The 24948-nt window shown below is 40.8% G+C and overlaps 1 protein-coding gene across 1 annotated transcript in view; it reads right to left on the bottom strand.

Annotated features, from left to right (window-relative positions):
* The window catches only part of MEOX2 (mesenchyme homeobox 2), a 54199-nt gene extending 42245 nt beyond the window's left edge, over positions 1 to 11954 (bottom strand). The window contains exon 1 of the mRNA XM_049798333.1: positions 11203 to 11954. Coding sequence (XP_049654290.1) covers positions 11203 to 11713 — 511 coding nt within the window. The 5' untranslated portion in view covers positions 11714 to 11954. The remainder of the gene's footprint in view (positions 1 to 11202) is intronic.
* Positions 11955 to 24948: the final 12994 nt, after the last annotated feature.

The following is a 24948-nucleotide window of genomic DNA, read 5'->3' as shown; positions in this document are numbered from 1 at the left end:
ATTCCCTGGACTTGCTTCAGTTCCCAAACTTGCAGAAATACTCTTCCAGAGGTATTTAGGGAACATGTACCCTCATCAAATAACTTCTGAACAAGTAAGGATCCGTGCAGGTCCGTATGAACACCTCAGATAAGAGCAGTACTTGCATTTCTAGCTCAGTGTGGATTTCACCTCCACCTTTTGTAATAAGAGTCTGCTGATATGTTAACAAGGTCCTTTTAATTAAAAGCTAGCAATAACATGCAGCCAGACTCCTCTATATGAGTAGCATCAAGCTTTCCATTTATCTACATAATCAGGTCAACCATATGTTTCAAGGTTAACATGGATGCAGCTTTTAGTTTGTGTGTGTGTAAATTAAGACTATCAATTAGTTGTGGAAACATGCTTGAAAAACACAAAGCGAGCCAGAGCCTCCATAGATAATATTTTTATGGTATCTACCCATATGTTATGGAATTACAAACATTTCTTAGTCGCACACCATCGAGCTGGAGGAATCAATGACAGAGTAGGAATAACATGCCTGTGCTTAACTTTTTGAATGTTATACTGTTAATTCCAAGAGAATTATACACATTAACCTAAGCTTCAGCAGGATTAGAGCATCAGTACACGGACTGGTAAAGCACTGAGTGACTTTTGCAGGAGGGAAGGAAATGGCTTTCCAGAGAACTTTGAAGGACTGGGTCAGTCTGTAAGTTAATTTCACCAAACATATTTCAAAATGGCTGGATGTGTTTAGCCACTGTACTTGAAACACACAATCTCTATCCAAAAAAACAGCGTTTGTTTGGGTGTCATGTCTGGCAAAGCTCTGGTGATATGTTTGCAAATACGAAAACATTAAATCCCTGATATTTCTCATGCCAGCAGACTGTAAACTCAATTGGTACCTTCTCTGCATGTCTAAATTTCAGTTTGGAACCAGTGAAATAAAGATAGCTTTATAGGGTTCGAATACTGTAGATTTCTGTACATACCCTCATATTAAAGCAATAAAGATGTTTGCCTCATAAAGTTGTAGCAATGTATCAAAGTGTAAAAAGCAAAGGGGTCAGAATGAGTCGAGGAAAAAAGAAAAAAAAAACAAACAAAGCTAAACCAAACCTACAGGAAAGTTTGGCAGTGTATTTCTTCATAATTTAAACCAATCCAAAATATTTGTGACCTTGTCTCCAGCTTTTTCTCCTGTGCTTATTCACACTACTTTTTTTAAATTTAGAATTTTAGTTATTCTATTTACTACTTTTAATAATAATGTATTATTTCATAAAAACATATAATGCAAATGGAACAGTCACTCTTTTAATTGGCCCAATAATAGAATCTATTAGAAAATTATGTAAAATAAAGTGATAATACAAGAAAAGATAATGCTGTGGATTCAAGAAAAGATAATGCTGTGGATTCAAGACACCTTATGGACAACTGCTAATGAAGCTTCCTATTCTTATCTGACTCTGCTCCACTGATCCATAACTGTTTCAGCTTGCATTGCCTAACAGACTTACATCACCTAACAGCACTGTTCTATTTAGCGGATCACTGCGGTTCTTAAGTTATTGTAGGCTAACATCCAATGCAAATGTGATTAAGGTAAAGGGTAATTTTTTATTTTTTCAAAAGGAAGTGTTCATTCTGTGAGGATAAATGGAAACTGAAAGGATATACCTGCATACAGTCCTTCAGAAATGTACTTGTGTAAAAAAAGGAAAGAGAGAAAGGGAGGGAGAGGGAGCCGGGAGTGAGACCATTAGTATGTATTGTCCTAATGTCCTCAGGAGCGCAAGACTTAACACACAGCTGTGGCTTGAGGTCATTGTGGTACTCGCAAAACAAGAACATAGAAAGAAGAAAAAAAAAAGACCAAAAAAAGAGCTTAATACTACTATGTCACATTTGAGTCAATCAAATCAGTAATTCCAAAGTGCAAAGGACTTGCAACATTCTCAGTTCTCTCTAAGCCTTATATAAGGCAAGTACGACTTGCGGACTTTTACTAGATTTTAAAGTCTAGTTCAGAAGATACCAATTCAAAAGGAGTGAACATGCCTTAACTGTTTTCTTCTGGCAGAAAATACTGTCTGGCGTTCTAAGCACAAAGCTTTAAAAGGCATCTTTGAGTGGTCAATGTCACTGCAGCCGCCTGGGCTTCCACTCACACCATTTTTACCAGCTCAGTGTACCAAATCCTCGCAAAATATGCCATCATATAGTTTATCAACACATCTGGCTTCAGTTCTTTTTCCTTCTCTAAACCAACTGATATTTTCATGAATTTAGGAGACATCTAGTCACTGTTCCTACCATTCTTTTTACAGTAATAAGAACACTTTAACAAGTAGGTTTTGCTTGTCCACATATCCTACGAGGATGAGGCCTACAGCATTCTGGTATTCTGCACCAGCTGGAAGAAAAGGAAAGGCTTGAAAAGCTACTGAGACCCATGTACCCGAGGAGGCCCACTCACCCTGCAAAAACACCCCCTTCCAAGGAAGCCCCCGTGCGCACTCAGGGCACATTGCATTCTTCTCGAATATGCCATTTTTTACTTGGCAGGTAGAAAACCCCACAGTTCATTCAGCTCTCTTCAGAGCTATATTGTCAGTCCACATATGTCCAACAGATTTTTTAGTATCTATTTATAGAAGGACCAAAGTGGGAAACAGTCTTTCTGGTTGGTAAATGTAAGTGACTAATGCCCCCAATTCGCCAAAATGTGTAAACATCCACTTAACTTCAGGTGTGTTCGTATCAAAGTAATAAGACTACTTCTGCTGTGAAGTCCTGGCTCCACTCAATAGTTTTGACTTCAGCACATGCAAGATTTCATTCACCTCCCAACATACAAAATTAAATGCATGCTGGCATCATCATGGGATCACAGTCTAAGAATTAAAACTCACAATGGTGGCGGACGCTACTGAAGTGCATCTAACTCAGTTTATGTAAGGCAGCATTTGTTCAGGCTCACTTGCTAAAAATAAAAAATAGCTACTAGAGATCTGAGAGAATGCAGAAGGAAGAAGGACTGTTAAAAGCCTGCAGTAATCTGTTTCAGTTTTAGTTTTTCATATCCTATTTGCTATAAAATAATGTTCAATCAACCAATTTTTCTCTAGCCCAAGAAGCAGCTTCAGAAAGAAAGAAAGAAAGAAAAAAGATTACTTGGCTTCCAGTTAGGGTTTCATAATCCACTGGATTTTATTGGTTTAGTAAAACTATGCTCTTCCATCATAAATGAAAGATTTGACTCATTCCTTTGAGACTTGTTTCTTCTGCTATTTGGTCAATTATTTTGTTTCATTTGTTGAAAAGAAGGGTAAAAGGAAACATAGGTTCAAGTACAAAATAACTTTTCTTTCAAATGACCGTTAAGTTTTCATGTATGTTTTATTCTGTTTATGTACTTTAGGGGCCTTTTTCCACTACTGCAAGGTTTATTCAGCACAGGTAATTTTCAATATAAACTTTAGACTGCTTTTTTTCTTTGTGTAGAGCAAGAAGCTCCAGTGATTTCAGACTGCGTAGTATTGAATGATTACATTGAACATTAAACAACAAAATATTCAGTAGCCAATTTCGAAATGTGATTTCTGATTTTTCTTTTGATGTATAATCGCGTGCCTATTTAGTAATATGCACAACTTCTAGTCAGGTAACCTGCCCCCAGAACTATTTGTAAAATTCACAATTCCATATGGAAAATAAACTCACATTCTGAATAGGAGGTATGTTACTGTCTTCTGTGGGTCCAAGATCTCAAAATGAAGGACATCCTCCCTAATCTACAATGAATATTATATCTTTAATATCACTGACGTTAACAAGTAGAATTTTGACAGCCCAAGTTGTCTATTTATAAAGTTTAGAGGAAGACTTCAGAAGCAACTTTTCATGTACGACAGTGAACTGTCTACCACTATACCCCATTATACTACTGATTTTTTTTTTCCCACTTCGCATCACTCAGTGAATGCTAGGATACAGTGATGCAACTCTGCACTGGTGATAATACATATATATATAAAACTAGCAGAGATTGAATAGCATCAGTATGATTTAATTTTTATTTATTAAAATATCATTTTAAAAGGATATGGTTTAGGTAAACTTATCAAAGGACACAGATTTTGTAAAATACATTAATAAATAACAAGGACAACGAAAGCTAGAAAAGTAAGACCGATGGAAGCAGTGGTTTTTTAAAGCAGCATTCCTTTGCTGTGTTTGCCGCTGGAAGCATGAGAGACAGCGTATCACAAAAAGCATAAGCACTAGCACGGCTAACTGGTCTATCTCCTTCTCCCAAGCTAAGAATTCGTCCTAATTCGTAGTGAGAATACACATCTTAAAATCTGGCACTACCAAAAATCAGCGGGAATTTTGTCATCAGTATCTTCCAGGTGAAACTTCCCTTAGCATGTATGTTTAGAAACCATTTATATTAATAACTTTTTTTGGTGATTCAAATACTTAAAATACATACAAGACTAGACTGTGTGCATCCAACGCAATTACTCAGGCTATTTTTTAATTCAAACTTCGATTAAATACAATAGAAAAGCAGCTATCCGGTCATCAAAGACCCCAGACACTCACCCCAGAAGTCAAATGACTTCTTGCTGTGCACACCTATGCAGCCACACAAGCTCGTGCTGGTAAAGGTGATGTGATTGCCCTGCTGAGCAGTGGGAGGAAGGCTTTTTCTGCAGGGCAGCTGTGCACCGTCTCGCTCCTACCCTGCCACCAGCAATAGTTGAGAAATGGTGATGCAGATCTGTAAGTCTTTAAAGCCTACTAAAAAAAGCGCAAGCACGCGCACACACGCACACAAAGCTTTTCATTAAATAAAAGCTTACAGTACTTTACAAATGGAAGGAAAGCACTGGTATTGTCATTGTATAGGTTGGGGAAACAGACACAAAAGGACAGGGCACAGGCTCGAGGCAGATCATAAGGCTGCGTTCTGTGCCCAGCTGTGCACTGATGTAATGAAGTAGCCTCAAGCACTGTTTATCAAACTTCTCTAACACCACACTATTTTAGTTAGAAACCTTATTAGCGACATATGCAACTATTTATATTTAAAAAATATGACTTTTCTTTCGTGTCCTTTCAAGTTGCATTCTTAAGTGTATTAGAACAAGGACACAGGATAACGTGGCAAAAATAAGGATTGAACCCAACCCCACCATAACTACATTTTACTGATGGATTTAAACTCCGCTCATTCTAGCAGATAAAACCAGATTTATTTTGCTTCCTTTCCAGAGACTAGCAAATCTGCTTGGTAGAATACATTTTGCTACTGAAACATGCTACAGCAACCATTCCTGCTGCCGTGTAACATTGTATTTGCTGAAAGCAATAATCCACTGAGCAATATCAGATTATTAGCAGACATCAGCAAAGATAATGTTGTCACCTTCCCTTGAATTTCAAGACACAGAGTTCAATCCGACTCGAGGACTTCAAAGATACAGCATATCGAGTCATCACATCACTAAAGAATGAGTATTTCCCAACAGCAAACTATATGCAGATTAACAGGCTCAATTAAAAAGCACTTACTAAATAATTAGCATGTCCAAAAAGGGCAACAAGTCTGACAAAAAAAATCCAGAAACTGATTACTTACTGTGCAAAATACTAGAGAAGTTACGCTAGATATGGTAGGACAAATTTTATCCTAGGATGTTAAAACCAATGAAATTAAAATTCAGTTTAGAGATAGATATAGAGATATATAGATATATAATGCTGAATTGGCAATGCTTAACCAGGCAATCCTAATATTTTATCAATAAATATCTGCAAGAATTATAGAGCATTTTTCTTTCCCTACCACGCAAGAGCAGTTTAAAAATCCTGAAAGGTAACTCCAACCATGATTTTTCTGAGAAGTTTCAGTGACATTTTCTCCAGATATTGACAGAATGTTTGGATCTTTAATCTCCATGTGTCCATATCTCCTTCTGTGTTTCATTCTACTACCACACTTCTTATTCATCCAGATCCCTTTGTGACTTTGCTTTGAAGACTGGGATCCTTGATAGAGCTTAATACCAAATAATAGCAGAATATCATGCAGTTACATTTCTGTGCCAAAGATTTTAAACAGCGTAACAGAATTAAGCTCCAACAGCTTAAAGAACCTTGAGCACTTCAGTAGTTCCACCGGAATCAATAGACCTTCTCACATAAACATTTGTGCTCCGGTGAACGTCTGCATTGGGACCCCGATGTTTCTAAAAGGGCGGGTTGGGGCAGGGGGGAGAAGTGTAAATCCTACTGAATTTTATATATATATAAAAATTATATATAATTTTATATATATATATATATGAACAGACAGAAATACATAATTAGAGGCCATATTTATTTCTGTCCACACAAAATTACTCTTTGGCTATGGACAAAAAATTCTGAGAATGTATCAGTAAAATAGTGTTTAAAAATTTTACAGTCCTAGAAAAGTTCTGATTATATTTCCTGAGAGCAAAAGTGAACATTTTGCAAATTTTCATCTAGTAAACAATCCAGCAAGTGGCCCATTAGGTAGTCTTAAAAGTCTTCTCCTAAAACTATGATTATTATTCATCAGATTTTGAACTTGTTTCATTTATGAAATCTACAGAGGTGTTTTTTTGTTGGTGGTGGGCTTTTTTTATTGGTAAGTGATGCTTTGATACTGGATACCAAACAAATTAACTCTTTCCAGAAAAACTGTGCTTTATTATGTATTTTTTCTTGCTTCCGTTTACAACCACGCTGAAAAGCACAGACATATTGATGAATCAGTTACACAGTTCTTTTTGACTACAAGTGTGCAGCTCATTTTTCTTACTGATGTGTTTCAGAAACCAATCAGAAGTCCTCAAAACCCATGATTTTGCAGTATTTATAATCATTTATCAAAATGACCTGCTTTTTAGAGACCATTTCAAACAAGTATGTATGATTTATGATATTTAGATATGTTTAAAATAAGTTCCCTGGAGATGTAACTTTTTACTGCTTGCATGTTGAGAATAGGTAGGTTATAAAAGATGTTAAAACACTGGAAAAAAGAGTATTGTTTTCTTTTCATGTTATTTGTCAATGAACAAAACCCAGCAGAACAGCTATTGAAACACTGGATTCCTGAAATGTTTTTGTAGGTTTAACAGCAGTGTTTCTATATGATACTATTGTAAACAGAGTAAAAAATATGAATAGTTGTTATTACCTGCTAGCCTTTCCTTGGAAATCTGTGTCATATAAAAACATTTTTCCATGTCAAACTTTAAAAAAAAAAAAAAAAAGTAAAAGGCTTCTCATGCCTGGGCGCATGTGTCTAATTACATTGGACTTTACCTGGAATCAAATTTACTTGTAGCACACATTTATCTATCGCAATTAAATGTTTGAATAGCTGTAGGGCTCAGAACTCCTTCAACAGTACTCAGCCTCCCCCTGGTCTTTTCAGCATAGTACAGATATTTTTTTTCGCCATAGCATTTTAGGCTTCCTTAAGGCTACCAGATTCACTTTCTTTTTGTATTTCTCAGTAAGCCTAGGTTACACTTTCTATGTAGGCATTAATGTGCTTTTCTCCTGACTGAAGTTTTAAGAAAACTTGGACCTCCGTAAGAGAGACCAACTTAGACAATTGCAGTAGTAATTTTGCATTTGATGCGATCTGCATCGTCTGAGAATCAAAACCCACTCTGTAAAAAAACAGAAATAAAATGGCCTCAATAGTCACAGGCAAGTAATGAGAAGGGGAGGCATTAGAAAAATCCAAAATATTCCTTATAGAACAACTCGTACCACAAAGCAACAAAGCACTCCAAGAATATGTTTTTTATACACTCAGCATGGTTTTCATCCGCACCTCATTAGCACACAGATAATTCTGACCACTAGTGCACGTTAAAATAAGCGATTTTATTTGTAACCTCTCCTCAAATTTAGTATCGTCTTTTTACTCCTACATCCTTGACATACGAAGAGCTGAGTTACAAAGGCAAGGATGCAGATGCCATTATTCACTGCAAAACATTAACTTCTAAAGATTAGTGTGCATCACTCCTCAACTCGCAGGCTAGTTTACTGACCCGCTTCTGGGCCTACGCAGGTTGAAAGGAATGTTCGGAAGATAATGAGGGAGCAACTACAAAACCTGGAGACACTGACAGCTGTAGCATGCAGGGGTCGATGACTAAGTAAGCAGTATTTCCCAGTCCTTTACAACAAGAACAGTTGACAATTTCACCCTGTTCTGTAGCAGCCTATTCAATATCTTCAAAGGGAACTTCCCAAACTGCTTAAAACCTGGGTTAGGGCAAAAGAAAACTGTAAGTCAGACAGTTTATGAAACTACCATGAATGCACATCTTACCTTGCCTTCTCAATCCCAAACAAAAGTATTACACAGCATAGCGCAAAATACTTCTATCCTCCCATTCCCTTGCAATATGTGAATTCCAGGGGGAAAGAGCAAGCACAGGGACAAACACACAGCCCGTCGTCCAAAATGTGCTCGCCCTCTAGATTTTTGTTTATGATTTTAAAAAATTACACTCCTGCCATCATAGCAAATAAGTAAAATGAGGTATCTCTGCTGGTAAATTTTCAGAGTATCTATATGGCTGAGCAACAGTTACTAGTTTGGGAGATCAATGACACAAGGAATGTTCACATTTTACTTTCTTTATCTATAAACTCAGCTTTACGAATCGACGTTCCTCGTCTTAAACATTCAGAAGTAAAAGCAGAGTAGTGCAAGAAAAGGGTAGCCTAAGGTTACTTCAGCTCTGAAATGCAGAACAGATTCAGGGCTCAAGAAAACACTGAACATTCTGTGGCTTTAAGTGATACGCTTAAGAAGAGGAAATATATCTGTAAATAAGCAAGAGCATTAATAATTGTCTCAGAATGCTGGCACTGAAACTTAAACAGTCTCTCTTCACTTCTTAGTTATTTACTATTAGGATTTTATACAAATGCCTATTGAAGTAGTTCCAAGTGTGATGAATATGTCTCCAAAAAGTGGGGAAGGCATGGATGAAATTCTTTCAAGTACGGTAATTTGTTTAAAAAAACAGATTAATGAGAAATAAAGGGGATGGGGTTTAATCAAATGAGGGGCAATTATGGGTGACAAATATAGAAATACAGTGACTTAAAAATAGTTCTTGCTGCCATACATTAGAAGGGCATTAAATATCTAGCACCAGAGTTCAGGATTAATAAAGGGGTGGGGTTAAATATTCGGTCCAAAACTCAGGCTTGTCCTGAAGAAAAACCAAAGACACAGCAGCTACCCGGTTGCTGTCACAAGATGCCTATTTTCTGTTTGAGAGACTCACAATTGTGTGAACCGCCATAAGATTTTTTTCTTAGGGGAAGGGAGGAGGAAAAGGTGACCTGCCTCGATCTTCAGAAAGTCTTAGAAAGTGAGGTTCGGAGTACAGCGCAAGATAAGCTTAACCATGGCTAAAGGCTCGAACCCTCGTCCACTAAATCTGGCGGAAGACTCCAGTCACTTCAGGGTACAGTTTGGGGCATTCCCCGCTGGTGGTTTTTTGGTTTGCATTGCAAAATGAAATAAACAGAAAGCGAGACAGATACTTCCCTGATGGCGAAAGGGACCAATTTTCTTTTTTCCTTCAGCTTTAAACAGACTGACAATACAATAAATCCTTACACCAACAGGCATCCAGTTATTTTCCCAGTAGTAATGGGGACTCAAATTTTAGTATTGCTCATATACCTCACGAAATCAAAGAATTCCTTTTATCTCATAAAATGTAAGGAATATGCAACAACAGATTTCACCACCAGTGTTTTAACTAAATACGGCTTTTAATCTTGGAAGAGTTTTCAGCCTGGATACCAGCTATGTGAGATGAAATTCAGTTAAACCCATTCTGAATTACTGTAAATGTTTCCTAATGTGACGGACAGTGAAGAAAATGATGGTATCCTTGAGGGTTGTTTTTTTAAAAAGTTTCTGTTGCTTACTACTTTAGCAAGCTCACAACATTTTGAGCGAAAGAGGTCACGGTTTCAGTTGTGAACTTCATAAATATCTGGAAAAGCCTTTCACTTTCTCTTCCTCGATAACAAACAATTCGCTACGCCTGCTCTTGAGTTTTCAGACTGTTGAGCCCTCTCTTTTTCAAGTGCCTCCTGCCTGTCTCAGTATATTTTTGATGACCCCCCGGTTTATGTGTGCCCTGACGGAAGTGCCATCAGTCGCCTTGCCTTCGCCAAGTGGCTTTTGTCAGAGTGGGACTTTGACAGGCTTTGCCGTTTCAAGAAGCGGAGATTATGTCAAGTTTTTTTGCACGCTCAGCGATGCCAAATCATCGCTCTGGAATGACTGCGGGTCTACATGTTTTTATGCTCGTCTTTAAGTAAGAATTGCGGTGATTTTAAAAGAAGTCAGACAGCTCCTTCCTTCCCTCCACCCCCGCCACCAGCGCACTGAATCAGTGCGGCAGCTTTCGAAACCTCCCATTCACCCGTTCGCTTTACGGACTCCAGGTTTCGCCCCTTCCACGCTGAGCGTTCGGTGCAGGCGCTCCCAGCTCCTCCAGGGCAGCAAGGCATCAGCTCCTCGCCCGAGTCCCCACTTCCAAGGCAGAGTTCCCAAGCGTTGTGCAATCGCCTCGGAACCGCAGTCCGCTCCGCGGCGAAGGGGCGGAGGGGAAGGAGCGCGCTCTATTCTGAATTTTGAAGCAGAGGTGGCGTACCGGGCAGGGGGGAGGGGGGCGCGGGACCAGATGCTAAAATCCTCACCAAAACTACAAACGTTTCTCTCCTTGACTGTGGGAACCTCTCTGCCCACCACCGCCACCTCGATTTCACGCTCTATCACGGGCTGGATTTTTCCTTTTTATTCTCCCCCCACCCCCACCCCCCCTCCGCCCCCGTAGCCCTAATAAAGCTTGCTTTAATGATGGAGATCCCGAGAGCGCGTCTGAGGGAAGGAGCGACCCGGCAGCCCGGTGTCAGTGGGCGACGAGAGCACCGCGGCGGCCGGAGCCTGGCCGGGCCGGCCGGGCCGAGCCGAGCCGAGCCGAGCCGAGCCGAGCCGCGCCGCGCCGCGCCGCGCCGCGGCGGGAGTCCCGGGGCCCGGCAGCGCAGCTCCCCCCGGCACCCTCCGCCCGGGGGTCCCGCCCCGCAGGGGAAAGCGTGAGCCGTTACCTGAGCTGTCGCTTTTCCTTTTGCCGGACCTCTTCTCTGTTTCCACCGGGGACAGAGCCTGCCTGCCATAGTCCCCTGGCGCACACGCTGCCCCCGTGGGGGTGTTAGTGCCCAGGCTGGAAGAGTTTGAACACAGGACGGGGGGGCTGCTGCCCAGCTCCGGGGGTCCTCCTGAGTCGGGCTGAAGGCAGAGGCTGTGCCTGGCCGCGGCGGGAGGAGACGACATCTGAGGAATGTGCCAGTTCGTCTGCAAAGCCTGGTGCTGCTGTTGCTGGTGGTGGTGGTGGTGGTGATGGTGATGGTGGTGGTGCCCCCTATGATGCTGGCTGGCAAACATGCCCTCCTCATTGGGGTATCCCGCTATTATGCAAGAGGAAGAAGAAGAAGACAGATCAGGGTAGGACATGTGGTCAGATCTTCCATGCAGGGCAAGAGAAGACTGGGAGAAAGGGTGCAAGCTCTGCGCAGTGGCATGGGGGCTGCGCAGGCAGCCAAAGAGTGTGTGATCCATGGCATGCAAGTCTCAGGTTCCAGGCAGGAGAGTTTAGGACGGATCCAACTTCACCACCCTTTGTCAACTTTCACTGTAAACAGATCGGGGTTGGGGTTTTTTTTTCCAAAAAGGCAACGACAGACTTTGCAGCAGGCAGCTGAGCTCAGATAATCCAGGTCTTTAGCCCTAGTGGCCAGTCTCCGCTGCATAAACACTCGGACCTAGATGAGCCTTTCTCAGAGCTGCTCAGATGTCAAGAAGTGGGAGAGGTTGAAGCCAATAGAAGGTGGTCCCAGAGAACTGCTTGAAGGGGGAAACAGCTCCGAGAGGTTATAAATACAGTAGTGTGTAATGTGAGCTGGGGGCTGGCTTAGCAACACAGCACTGACCACATGCAAACTCCCTCCAAAACGCCAGCGCCGTCCCCGCGCCGAGCCGCTCCGTCAGCGGGCGGCAGCGCTGCGCGCCCGCGCCCCGGGCGCCCGCGGCAGCGGCGGGGGGGGGGGGGGGTGGAGGGGGGCCGGCTCCGCGGGGGCGCAGCCCGCCTCTCCCTGCCCCCGGGCGGGCCGCGGGGAGCGCGCCTCCCCGCCGCGGCGCCCACCGGGGCTGCCCCGGGGCCGGCGAGGCCGCCCGCGCCCCCCCCCGCCCCCCCGCCAACCAGCCGGAGCGGCGGCGGCGGCGGCGGCGGCGGGGGGGGCGGGGGGCGGCGGTGCCCCCCCCCGCAGCCGTGCGGCCCCGGCAGGGCCACCGCCGCCCCGTCGGGGCTGACGGAGCCGCTCGGGGTGCCCCCGCCCCCCCCCGGGGAGCGCGATAAAGACGTGAAAGGGAATCCGCCGGCTGTACTCCGGGTGGCAGGCGGGGGTGCGGGGGGCTACCACCGCCCCTTCCCCGGCGGGCTGGAGGGCGCTTGGCAGCGCCTCACCTGCGCGCCCAGGTGGGAGGGCGCAGCGCGGCCCAGCGCGCAAGCGGCCGCGGCGGCGTGCGGGGCCGGGCGCCATCCCCCGCGCCGAGGAGCGCGGTGCGGCCGCGGGTGCGGGGCACTCAGCCCCCCCCGCCCCGCCCGCACCCACCGCCCCGGCTGCCGGGGCGAGCCGCCGCGCTGCCCCGGCCTCCCGCCCGCACCTCCCGCTGTCCCGCCAGCCTCAGGGGGCCGGTTCCGCAGGGAAACCACCGGCGCCCACCGGGCCCTCAGAGCTGGCCGGAGAAAGACGAGTTTCCCTGCTTGCCCCCTGCCCCTTCGAAACAAGAACTCTCCTGAGTTTTATTCCCCGTATCTTCATTTTCTTCGTTGCGGTCTTCAGTGGCTCAAGAGGGACAACCTAGGGAGTCCGGGCTTGCCCCTTTTTTTTTTTTTTTTTTTTTTTTTTTAATTTTGTGTAACTTGCCTGTTGTGGAATTAACAGTAGCCACGGAGGCGGCCGTTAACTGGTTTAAGTCAGGATAACGCATCTATTGATCACTGACCAAAGAGGTGCCTACTGCGGAAACGTGCCGTTCCTCAGCCCTTCCTCCTCCTCGCTGTACCTTCCTCCTCCTCCTCGCCCCCCCCCAAATCAAAATTCTAAATAAATAAATAAATAAAAGGAAACCCATTGCCCTCCTGCAATTTAAGTCTAAATTCTTGGGTCCATGTGCGAAAGATAAAATGAATTTGAATTGCTATTGGAAAAAATCAGGAATTGTATGAGATTTGCAAGAGCGAGTTTCTTAAACGGAAATTGAGTCCTATTTTGTGGGAAATTAGTTTTGCAGACTTTCTAAAAAAAAAAAAAAAAAAAAAAATCTAAAACTTTTGTTCAGCAGCTGCTCCACTTTTCCCTGCAGTTTCAGGCTGAGCTGGAACCTGCAGCAGTCTTTCGACGGTAAGATTTTCCCCCCTTTTCTGACATCTAATGCTTTTTAAAAATTGTCTTTAGCTTTAACTGTAACAATGCGGACTTTAAAAAGAGAGTGGCGTCCAAAGCAGAAGTTGCTGCCTCTGTGCACCGGTCAAAACTCGGTATTTCTTCAGAATAAAGGAAATATACAGTTACAACACCGATGAAATATTTTGTGCTTTTCATTGTGTTTATCGTTTCAATATGTGCTCTAATATTAAGAGAGAGGAGTACAAAGAAAACTCGGTGGCTGAACCCCTCTTGGGTTTGCCGACTCGCCGGGCTGCCAGCACAGGGGTGCGTGGCGGGGGTCCCCCAGCAGCAGGCACTGCCGTGAGGCGACAGAGTCACCGGCGCGGTGCGTCGCGCCCGCCGTGGCCCCGCCGGCCCTGGCCCGTCTCCCCGCCGGCGACGGCCCGAGGGCGGCGGGGGCGGGCGGCGGGGCCGGGCGCGGGCGGCCCCAGGTGGGAGCGCGGGGAGCGGTGGGGCGGCCCCCCCGGCGGCCGCCCCGCTCCGCTCCGCACCGCTCCGCTCCCCGCCGCACCGCTCCCCGCCGCGGCTCGCCAACCTGCTGCTGCTGTCAGTCCGCCCGCCCGGGCCGCGGGGGCGAGACGCCGTCGGGGGGGCCGGGGCCGGGGCCGGGGCCGGGGCCGGGGGGGCAGGAATGCCAGGACCCCTCCTGCAAGGGCCGCCGCCGCCGCTGAAGCCCTGACACGGCCACAGCTGCGAAGGGGCCGGGGAGGTCCCAAACCCAAGCCAGTGTAAAAATGCCTCTTTTTTTAATTCTAGGGGATGGCCGCACAGGATTTCTCGCACGGGATTAAAAAAAAAAAAAAAAAAAAAAAAAAAGTGAAATAAGTGAAGGACAATGAAGAAAGTGAGAGGGTGCGAGGGGGAGGGAGAAAGATTAGGTTTCCAAGAGAAATAAGAGACGGAGCCAAATAGCACTTTTTAGGGAGAGGTAGGACAGGCTCCAAAAGGTGAAGAGGAAAAAAAAAAGAAGAACGCAATAGCAAAGTTATAATGGCACGGCTAAGTGTTCGCCATTAGCTTCGTAATCAAACCTCAATATTCGGGACTGTGCTTCCTTGGGCTCCTGAGTCCCCTAGAAAGTACACAAGTCCTGCATCAAGTGTTCTTATTACTTCTTTAGTAAGGGGTTTTAAGCACGCAAGAACTGGAAATACAGACCTCTATAGAGCTTTATGCTTTCATTTTGAACTATCTAAGGAGAATGCAAATAGAGGCGACTAATGTTAAGGCAACTAAACAATCTCAAATGCTTACTGAAATGATTCAAAAAGTTTCCGTGCAGAGTTATCAGATAACTGTGGCTATACGATACCATCCTTTGTAAAAATTTGTGACTTTTCTGTCAAAGAAAGCTTCAGTGTAAAGCTTCTCAGTGAAATAATTGCTGAAGAAAGTGTAAGCACTTATTACCTCTCAGTATTAATGATTGAATTCTTGTTCATATTATATCTTTTCAGAATGTGCGTTTGACCTACATGTGGTACAAAAGCATAACTTAAATCAATGCCAGCAAGTTTGCCCAAAGCTTGTAACATCAAGTGAAAAAATAGAATGTTTTAAATATATGAAAACAGTAAACCGTTTAACTCATAAAAACATCTGGAGCCAACACAGTTTGGAACATCATTTATATTTTCATGTATGGGCTAATATTTGCATTAGCTTTGTGTTTTTCCGGTTTGGTGATTTTTTAATTATTTTTTTTTTTTTTTAACTTACGATTTATGGGGAAAGAGATCATGTAAAATTGACCTGAATGAACCAGTGTACAATGCCTCCTCTTCAGGACTTTTGTAGTCTTGCTTATATTTTTTACGTTGGAGGCTGAAAGAACCATCTTCCTGAATATTTATCAGAATGTAAGTAGGATTCTTGAACAGTTCTTTCTAGTGTGCAGTTTGCATTTTGGCAATACGCATACTTCAGTAAAATCAGACAGATGGGCATACTTGGGGACCACCGTTTGAGTGGTATAAATTGTCATAACTTTGTTGAAGTCAGCAAAAAGATGGCAATTTACGCCATTTAAGAATATTTTCCTTACTGTCAAAGAGAAAGCTTACAAATATGAATTCAGTTTATTTTAGCCAAAGATTTTATTGTACTCAAGAGCCTACCAAAGCAAGAGGACGAAGTTTTATTGTACTGTAATTATGATCAGTTCGTATTTTTCCATGGCAATTTGGTGAAGGCAGGCATCATTATTTAACCTTAGAGTCAATCCAGATTCACAACAGATGTATGTTTATTTTCAGGCTTTTCTTTTTTCCCTAAATTTTGCCTGTTTAACTCCCATAGAAGCAATATAATTCGTTTCTCTTGATACCTGTGCTGCAATGGAAACCCACAGATATAAGCAATAATAAAGCCTGAGGATTATGCATCATCTCAGAGATGCTTGAATGCCTTAACTGAAAATCCTTGCACAGAAAATGAATAATTTGTTGACTGACTTGTCAAAAATACTGAATCCCTGACTGGTTAAGAATGACAATAATCACATTTACCATTCATAAACCTATGGTATACCAGTATCTTCGCTGTACTTCACCATAAAAACATTTTTTTTGTGAGAAATTACGCTACCGCAATGCGTACCACATAACTTTAACATTGCATTTCTGTGGTGTACTTCCATTTCACTCTTTTTAAGATTTACATGTGCCATGGTTTAACACTTATCAGACATAATTTTTGCTTTAAAGACTACAACATATGTATAAAAACTTTAAGCCTGAATCCATATTTTCAGCTACTTCTCCCATATACATATGGATTGTGTTCTAATTTTCATGATCTCCAAGTATTACAAATTTTAAAGCTATGCCAGCAATTTAGTATATTACATAAAAGTTGTGCTGAAGTATGAGGCCCTCATTGAAAATGATTTACAAGTTTGCATTACATCATTAGAAGTTATTTGAATTGCCAGCCCACTCTAACCAGTAAAATATCTTATGCTTCCTTTTTAATTTAAATAAACCAATGAAATACTAAAATGCTTAATGTACTTGAGGCTTCACACCTGAACTATGATGTTTCAGGAATGCTTTTAGAGTTTAAGCTCTAGGAAACTTGCATTCCACATTAGACACTCAAAAACCCCAGAACAAGTTCTCCTCAAAACTTTGGTGTGTGTTTGTTTTAAATAGATAATTTATTTGCAAACTGAACCATCTTGCACAATACTATTTGTTTCCCAATCTGCATGTTATATAGCAATTTAACAATTGTTTCATTCTTTCTAGTATTATCTCCACTTAAGAACACTGAACTAAAAAACAGTTATGACAAGCCTTGTGGGGTACTTTAATAATACGTATCTTTCATTTGTATTTAGAAATGTTTTCAAAGTGCATGGGCAGGCAAGTCAACAATGCCTGAAAAATATGTTTTCCATTTTGTTTTCTCCAGACCTTGACAGTTAGGCATTACACTCAGTCCATTCTCCTATTAAAATTACTAATGTAGTCACAGAGAAAAAAAGAAAAGGGCTTGTATTTTTACATGTTATTCATTTTATTATTTGATACAATTGCATTGTGGATTTTGATCTGTACAGGTATTTGAAAGACATTTTACCAGAGCCCCCACTGAAAATGCAGACACGGTTGTGCACGAAAGAAAGGCAAAGTCGACTTTCAGCACTCTGTATTTTTGACAATCCTTGCTTCTTACTGTGCTGTGCAGTTAATATTTTGCTGAATATACTTCGATTTTTAGTCACCCAGAATAAAAAGTACAGATGTTTAAAACCTTTGCGCATCAAATGTTTTACGCTGTGACTTACACCCGTTTACTGGGTAAATACACGGTATACTTACATTACAATGACCGAAAAAGAGAAAAAAACCCTACCATTACCTGAAATATTTATTGTCCCCTGGCTGACATCTCCAGGCCCTTGCAGGACCAGCAGCAGGGGGCATATTTCATAATTCTGCCTCCGTCGGGGATGTTAGGAGAGTGATAAGTCACTAATCTTCATCACCTCCTTTACACATTAATGAATAAAATACTATTCACAGTGTGTATTCCTAGTCATTTCTAATTTTCTCTGCTCTGGAGGGAGAAAAAGACATATATGCATATATCTATGCACCAAGTATAACTAACTACAAAATATCTAGGTTTTAATAGCTGCTGGGATTATGTCACTTACTTTGCAGGTGTGTTTGCTTATGATTTACAGTGTGATGAGCTCTAGACTTGGAGCAGAACCCCCTAACTAGCTAGTATTTGGAAAAGAAAGATATTCACTGCCCTGAAGAGCTCCAGCTCTATTCATTTCACCAGTTTCACGTGGGAGTACTCCTGTGTTTTTACAGAGTTCTGTCTGCGTTCATGGCAATTTGCTTGACTAGAAGCATTTGCAGGATTGGAACCTTAATTAATAATAGCTGTAGGAAACAAAGAGCTAAAAACTGCATGTACTTCTTTTATGCATAACTGCATCATGCTCCTCAATGCCTAATATCAGATAACGCTAACAACAGATACTGGATAGGAGAAATTAAATACAATGTAAAAATTGTTTGAAATGATCATTTTAGATTAACCTGGTTTTTTTAGATACAGCTATTATGGCTTGTGAAAGAATGAGAAAATAAAAAAATAAATACATAAAAAAAAAAAAGGCAAGCTAGATTTCCCTAAAAAATACATGCCAAGAAGAGCTTTATTTGCAGAGCCATCACCAAAAGACAAAATTGTATCTGTCTCTAAGATTCTGATTTGGGAAACTATTTAAGTTTGCTGGTGTCAATGACACTACTGATATTAAAAAAACATAGGCAAGTTCTTAACTATCTTGAAGAAAGGTCCAAGTGGCATACCTTAAGCAGACTGACACCTTCCAAAACCACATTTGCATAAACTCATTTTTGTGTTTTATTTCCCCAAAACAGAATGTAGCTTTATTGATGAGCTATGAATATATTATACGACTTCTTAAAATGAACCTTTCCAAGACATTTGTGTTTGTTGTGCTTTATTAGTCATCACACTTGCATGTCCTTTGATACAATGCAGATAGGTCTCAGGATTGGTTCAATAAAATATTCCAGTAAGGGACTGTCTTTGATGCATTTTCACTTCATCCAAGTATACAGACCAGACTTTGGCACACTGAATCACTCTCAGAAGCCACCTTCCTCTCTTCATCAATGCCTATCTCATATATTTCATTTAAATTAGATGCCCACAATAAAAGTGTGAAACCCATTTATTCCTACCCCTTCTTTTCCAAACAAAAAGTGCCTGGCACCATGGTCTCAGTGAAGCTCAGCTGTACAGCAAAGAAGAGGTATATTATTTGGCATACTTTTCAGCTGACTGAGACACAAATGCAAAATACAGCACATGGGGACACTGTCTGGATTTGTGCAATTCCCTCATAGGCATTTTGTCCATGAACTTTACGCATTTGTGCATTTGAGCTGTAGAACGTATCACTTAGGGATTTAGATTTTATTTAATAATCCAAGTATATTTCAATACGAGATGCTTAACTAAAAATATTTTCCATTTAACTGTTTCAAAACGCCATGTGCAAGAGAACACAACAAAACGGAATTAACTCGTAACATATGCAACTCTTATTTGTGCAAGAGCAGTATATGCCCCTAAATCCAGACAGCAGCATCTGGAGGCATAGCATGTCTCTAATGGAAGAGAAAGGCACGAGACATGTCAGCTTCTTAGCTATGTTACACTGAAAGCCGTGCCTTTTTCTTCATGATATCCAATACAACTCTGATTAAAACTAATAAAACAGACACTGTCCAGGTAAACTGCCTTGGAAGCATTTTGGATTTTTCATCTCATTAGCTGTAGGTAGTAGGATTAAGCTGAGGTAGATATTTACAATATAAAAAGAAATCTTATCTAAAGCTCTTTCATTTGAAACCATCAAGTCTGAATGAAAACTAATACCCCATGGTATGAATCATGTGCTCATAGTGCATCCAAACATACAAATTGCGATTTGCAGAAACCAGTTTTGTTGTCACCAAGGAAATTTCTTTCTTATTACAGCTTTTTACCTCTAGTAGTATTACAAACAATGTATTCTTCATATACTTTTACAACTGTGATCAGCTTGGTAGAGACTCTGAAAACATTTTAGAGAAACAATTAATCCTTTAAATGTTTTACAACATGAACTGTCTTCAGACTTGACCTTGAGAAGTGCTGAGTCCTTTCTTTTCCCCATCGACCTCGCAGGATCAACTTCATTGTTAGACTGTAACAGCAATTTTAAAAAGTGCAGCTAAAATAAATACTGTTCTTTGTGGTTACAAAAAAAAAAAAAAAAACCAACACTGAAAACTGCATTTTGAAACAAACATGTATGAAAGAGACCTGGTGGATAAAACATTTTACTAATGCATTTTCAAATTTTTACTGCACTAAAATCATTAAGTGATCTGACATAGAAGTTGAGATGTCTGATTTTAAATTTTCTTTCATTCATTTTTATCAGTTAATCTCCTCTGTTATATTCGTAGTAAGCAAGGGAGAAAGTATGCCTGTCTATTGTAGTTATTCTTATTTGCAGAAAATACAAGTAGAAACTGAGAAATTGTATTGCTACAAAGATTTGTTTACTAAACTTCAAAAATCCTACCATGAACAGCATACTGGATGTATAAATACACATATGCATACACTAAAAGAGGGTGTTCAACCATGCAAAAATACGAACATACCTCCAGGCTCAAATCCTTAATGTACGATTAAAATAAATTAGGTTAGTGCCTGCTTTCTTTTAATAATAGTGAGAGTTCTTAGATGCATTACACAAAAATAGAAAGCCTCAACATTAAAGCAAATGAAGGAGCAGAAAAAGCTCTTTGCACAGATTACCAGACAAAGTTCTGACTTTGCTTCCTAGCAGAGTAAAATGTTTGGGAATGTATCTGATCTAACACACCCTATAAAACTGTACAGTAGTCCCTGGTACAACAGTGAGCTGTATGGAAGAAAAGGTCACATCCCAGAGTAAAATTCCAAGATTTCAGCCTGCGATCCAAAAACGCCTGTTTAATTTCTAAACCGTGAAGCTCTGTACCCTTTTTGGAAAGCAGGTAGGTAGTCTTCACTTATACATATACAGTAATCTCATTGTGTATGACCCCCTGCAGCTGTGGTAACGGGGCTTTTTTTAAAACGTACCTTGACTTGATGATGAGAATATTTTGCTCTAAAAATAGGTCTTATAGTGTTATATTTAATTTCTAATATGGCAGGCATGGTGTTTATCCAGGGGTGCAGGCAGTAAGTTTACCCCATGCAATTTGTAGTCAATCAGACTTTCCCAAATGAAGTCCCATAAACATGAACATACATTGCTTGTTTGTTTTCTTTTTTTTTTTTCCCTCCAAGTTTCCTTTATTGGTATCATAATAGTATGACCCAAATATAAGGAAATAACCATATCGTATTAAACACAGGAATACGCTTTCACAGTCGTTTATTGTGCATAGCTAGTAAACATTTCCTGGCAAACAATTTAGGGAGTCCATAAATTCCACCCTAACGCTACTTCCGTAGCTAGATGCAATGCACCATACACGAGGGTATTAGCTCAGTCTCTCTCATCCGGAATGGGTGGATTGGAATTGAAAAATCCCCACCCCCCCATTATAGCACCATATGTCTCGAAAGTCTATCCTCTCTCAGGGCAAACGGCTCCTCTAGATCCGCCTGATGGGTCACGACTAAAATGCTGCTGTCCCTCGCTATTTAATCTAACAGCATTTCTGAAGTAGCTATCAGGAGAGCACAACGAGCCAAGCATCCCTTTGGCGTTAGTGGCAGTTCCCCACGCAGATAATATCGGGGATATGGAAAAGCAGAGGGAAAATCTACAACACCATGCCAATTTGTATGGAAATTTTGATCCTCAAGCTAGGGGTAGGGAAAAGAAGAAAACCTCTCACTCCAGAAAATTGAGCTGTGCTCATGGTTCCCTGGTTCCTTATGTAACCAGTTAACTAGTGTTAGTAGACCAGCTTTGCAGCATCTTCAGAGGTACTGCGTCTATAAGAATTTCAAACAATTTTCTCTAGATATCTAATTTCGGTGTTTATAGATTGAAGGATTATTAGGGGAACGGTTTACTCACAAAGATTTTTGGTGGATTAGATTTCTGCTCAATCTTTTCTAGCTGTCTTTCTGCCTGTGTGTCAATTTATAATTGGGGAAAAAAAATCCTTTAAATGACACTCAAACCATTTGGCATTTGAAAGAATTTGTGTGAGATGATCATGTTAAGGTAAAGCTCATATCGCTAATAGAAGAGAGTAAGATGACATATTTCCACCAGTTTTTGTCTTTATTACAGGTATACATTAATATCATTCCTATTACAGGTATTATTTCCAGATTATTTTGGATTGAAAACAAAGAGTTAGCAAAAATCTGGACTACTTCCAAGTTTCCAAAGACCAGCTCGCAAGCTCAAAGGGGTTCAGTCACCATGTCAATGTTCTGCTTTACGATCTTTAATTTTACGGGTTGTAATATTAAAACCTCTCCCCTGTACCCCTTGAATCAGAATCTGAGGAAGGGTTGTGTGACAACAAAGATGACTAAAGGCAGAAAGATTTTATTTCACTGGTCGTGGAAGTCTTTTTGTTTTTTAACTCCTTGCTTTTAAAAACGTCTTTCATTTATTTATATCGAATGGAACCACTATTAAACAAATAGTCGTCGTCTTAGTTACCAGCTTCATTACATGTATTCGATAATCCATGTATATTATCATAGTCTTTCATTAAATGTGCCCTCCTTTGGAAGATTATTACGTGAACAACCAAAGGCTTTGGAGTAAAAAGTACGGTGGATTATTGCACCTTTTGAAACTAATTAACATGACCAGGACTTCAGGGCTCTAGAATTTCACATTTTTTTCCTGTGTTCTTTGCCTACTGCTCGACAGCAGACTTTGCACAAGCATCCCTCATTTTCTGGCTACTCATCTTTAGACAACCTCCCTGTACTTCCTCCTAGTACTTCTAAGGCACCGAGTTCAGCCACGAGTCCTTCAGCGGTACTCTGAAGAGAAGTAGTTTGTGATCTGCAATTTGCTCAACTTATTGTCTGATGATAAAGCCCCTAATTCCTTTCCTGGACCAGGACCTCCGCCAGCTTCCTTTCATTGTGCACATGAGCAAACAGAGCAAGAAGAAAGATAACGCTCCGCTTGTTCAGCACAACTCCAGCAATCATTTTCTCTTTTATGTTTCCAGTGAATCTGATTGCTGGCAAAAGCTGCCAGAAAAAGACAAGTCTGATCAGAAAGAGCATGAGCAGAGAAAGTCCAGTTTCCCAGATACGTAGCCGCAAGGACTATTTTGTACTGGTGATAGGGTATATTAGTCACTGGGCCCGGTCAACCTTGGCCTCTCCCAAATCAAACAAGTGTTCCTGCTCATGTGGATGTCCCCTAATAATCATTTTGCTGTGAATACTTGTCTGATTGGCACAATACGCTATCTTCTCATATTTAGCATTATGCTCAGGCACGGCTATATGGATTTTTTTCCTGACGCTCCTCATGGTACAGAATACCAATAACAAATTCAATTCATGTGTTTTATGTACATTAAATAGTAGGAAATACATCTGTGTAGAAAATGTAGCTAGTTCCTGTGTTTGCAGAGTCTCTCTGGATTTATTGTATTGAAGCCAAATCTATTGTTAATCCATTTAATACTGATTGTGTTCTTCAAATATGTTCGGTGTTTCCTTTCCAAACTGTCATATAAGTCAGTTATTATACACTTACAAGGTACTGACATAAAATTGCTGAAAACAGGTTATATATTGTGTTCTTGCTGATAAAATACTTACAACCTCACCAATTAATTTTAGATGGTGACCGGCTGAGTTATCAGTAATATTTTAATAGGATCTCTATGGCTACCTTTGCCCTTTTGCATCAGGTGCTGTGCATTGAACGGGACAGCTTTTCATCTAAGTAGGCAGGATAAAGGGTAAAAGAAATGAAACTGGATCATTATAAGGCAACGATACCTAAAATTAGAAAAGTATACTGTAGACATGCAGTTCAGGCCTGTTGTTAAGAATAGTTTGCTTACAACACAAGTAGAAAAGCAATATTCCTCTTTAAAAATGTTTCTAGGGAATCATGTAGCAAGAATTAGGAGATGCATTTCCCTGAAAGCATTCTTACTTAATACCATTTTTTAATAGGTTTCACTCTCTTAAAGAATGGGATTAAATCAGGGTGAGGTAATTGGGAGTTATGGTCCAGTTAGTGAACTTTACCATGAAGCTAGTGGCAAGTTAAATCATTATAATATGGAACAGCATTTTTTGAAGAAAACTGCTGGAAGTCTAACAGTTTGAGTGCTACTGACTTCAAAGAGGCTGGATTTCAGACCCAATTTCCAGAATTTTATAATTTGTTATAACTGTAGCTGCATTTCCAGCATGTTATGTATTTCTGCTTAAAGCACTGAAGTGAGCAATCTGCATATGACACTGTAAATAAACAGAGGCTGCGAGAGAACACTGTGAATCCAGGCTCAGACTTTACTCCTACCAAAAAAACCCAAACGGTTCCTGTACTTTAAATCTTTCACACCTCTCAGTAACTGTGTCAATATTTTTAAACCCACACTCTATTATGAAGCAATAATTCAAATTGTAGTTGTATAAGACTGACATTTTATATCTCACCTCTTATGCTTCATTTGAAAGATTCTCATTGCTGTCACATTTAAATAATAATTTTAAAAGTCTGTATTTATTCCATACAGGTCATGAAATATCTTAACATGGAAAAAATGTTTATGGGGTATGGAAAAATATTAACATGAGCTGGAAACTTCAGAGTGTCCATAATAAAACATCAGCTACATTAAACAAATAAAAAATGGCAATTTCCCTAACTGCGTCCAACACGGAGGAATTCTCTACTAGACTTTGGTGTGACAGAGGAATCAGAGAATTAAAAATTAATTGCTTATGTGCACATAGCTACAACTTGATTATATTTGTTATGAGCAAATGAGTTAAAATCCAATATTTATATTTGTTGGTATAAGACAGTCAGCTTTTACAAAGTTGACAATAAGTGTGAATGAGTTATTTGGAGAAAGTATTAAAGGAAAAAAATTGATTGACAACTTCGATCTGCTAAAGGTACTGTAAAGGACACATCAAAAAAGTCACAATCAAGGAAAAACCTCCTACACATTTGTTGAAAATAATAATATTACTTTGTATGTGAAGGCACCCATGAAAAAAAAAAAAAAACCCAACAAAAGGGAGGAGCAGAGAAAAATGTAGCAATTAATGTAAATTAGAAGT

Source organism: Accipiter gentilis, chromosome 4 (assembly GCF_929443795.1).
Source record: "Accipiter gentilis chromosome 4, bAccGen1.1, whole genome shotgun sequence".
Taxonomy (NCBI): Eukaryota; Metazoa; Chordata; class Aves; order Accipitriformes; family Accipitridae; genus Astur; species Astur gentilis.
This window is presented reverse-complemented; position numbering and strand designations above follow the sequence as displayed.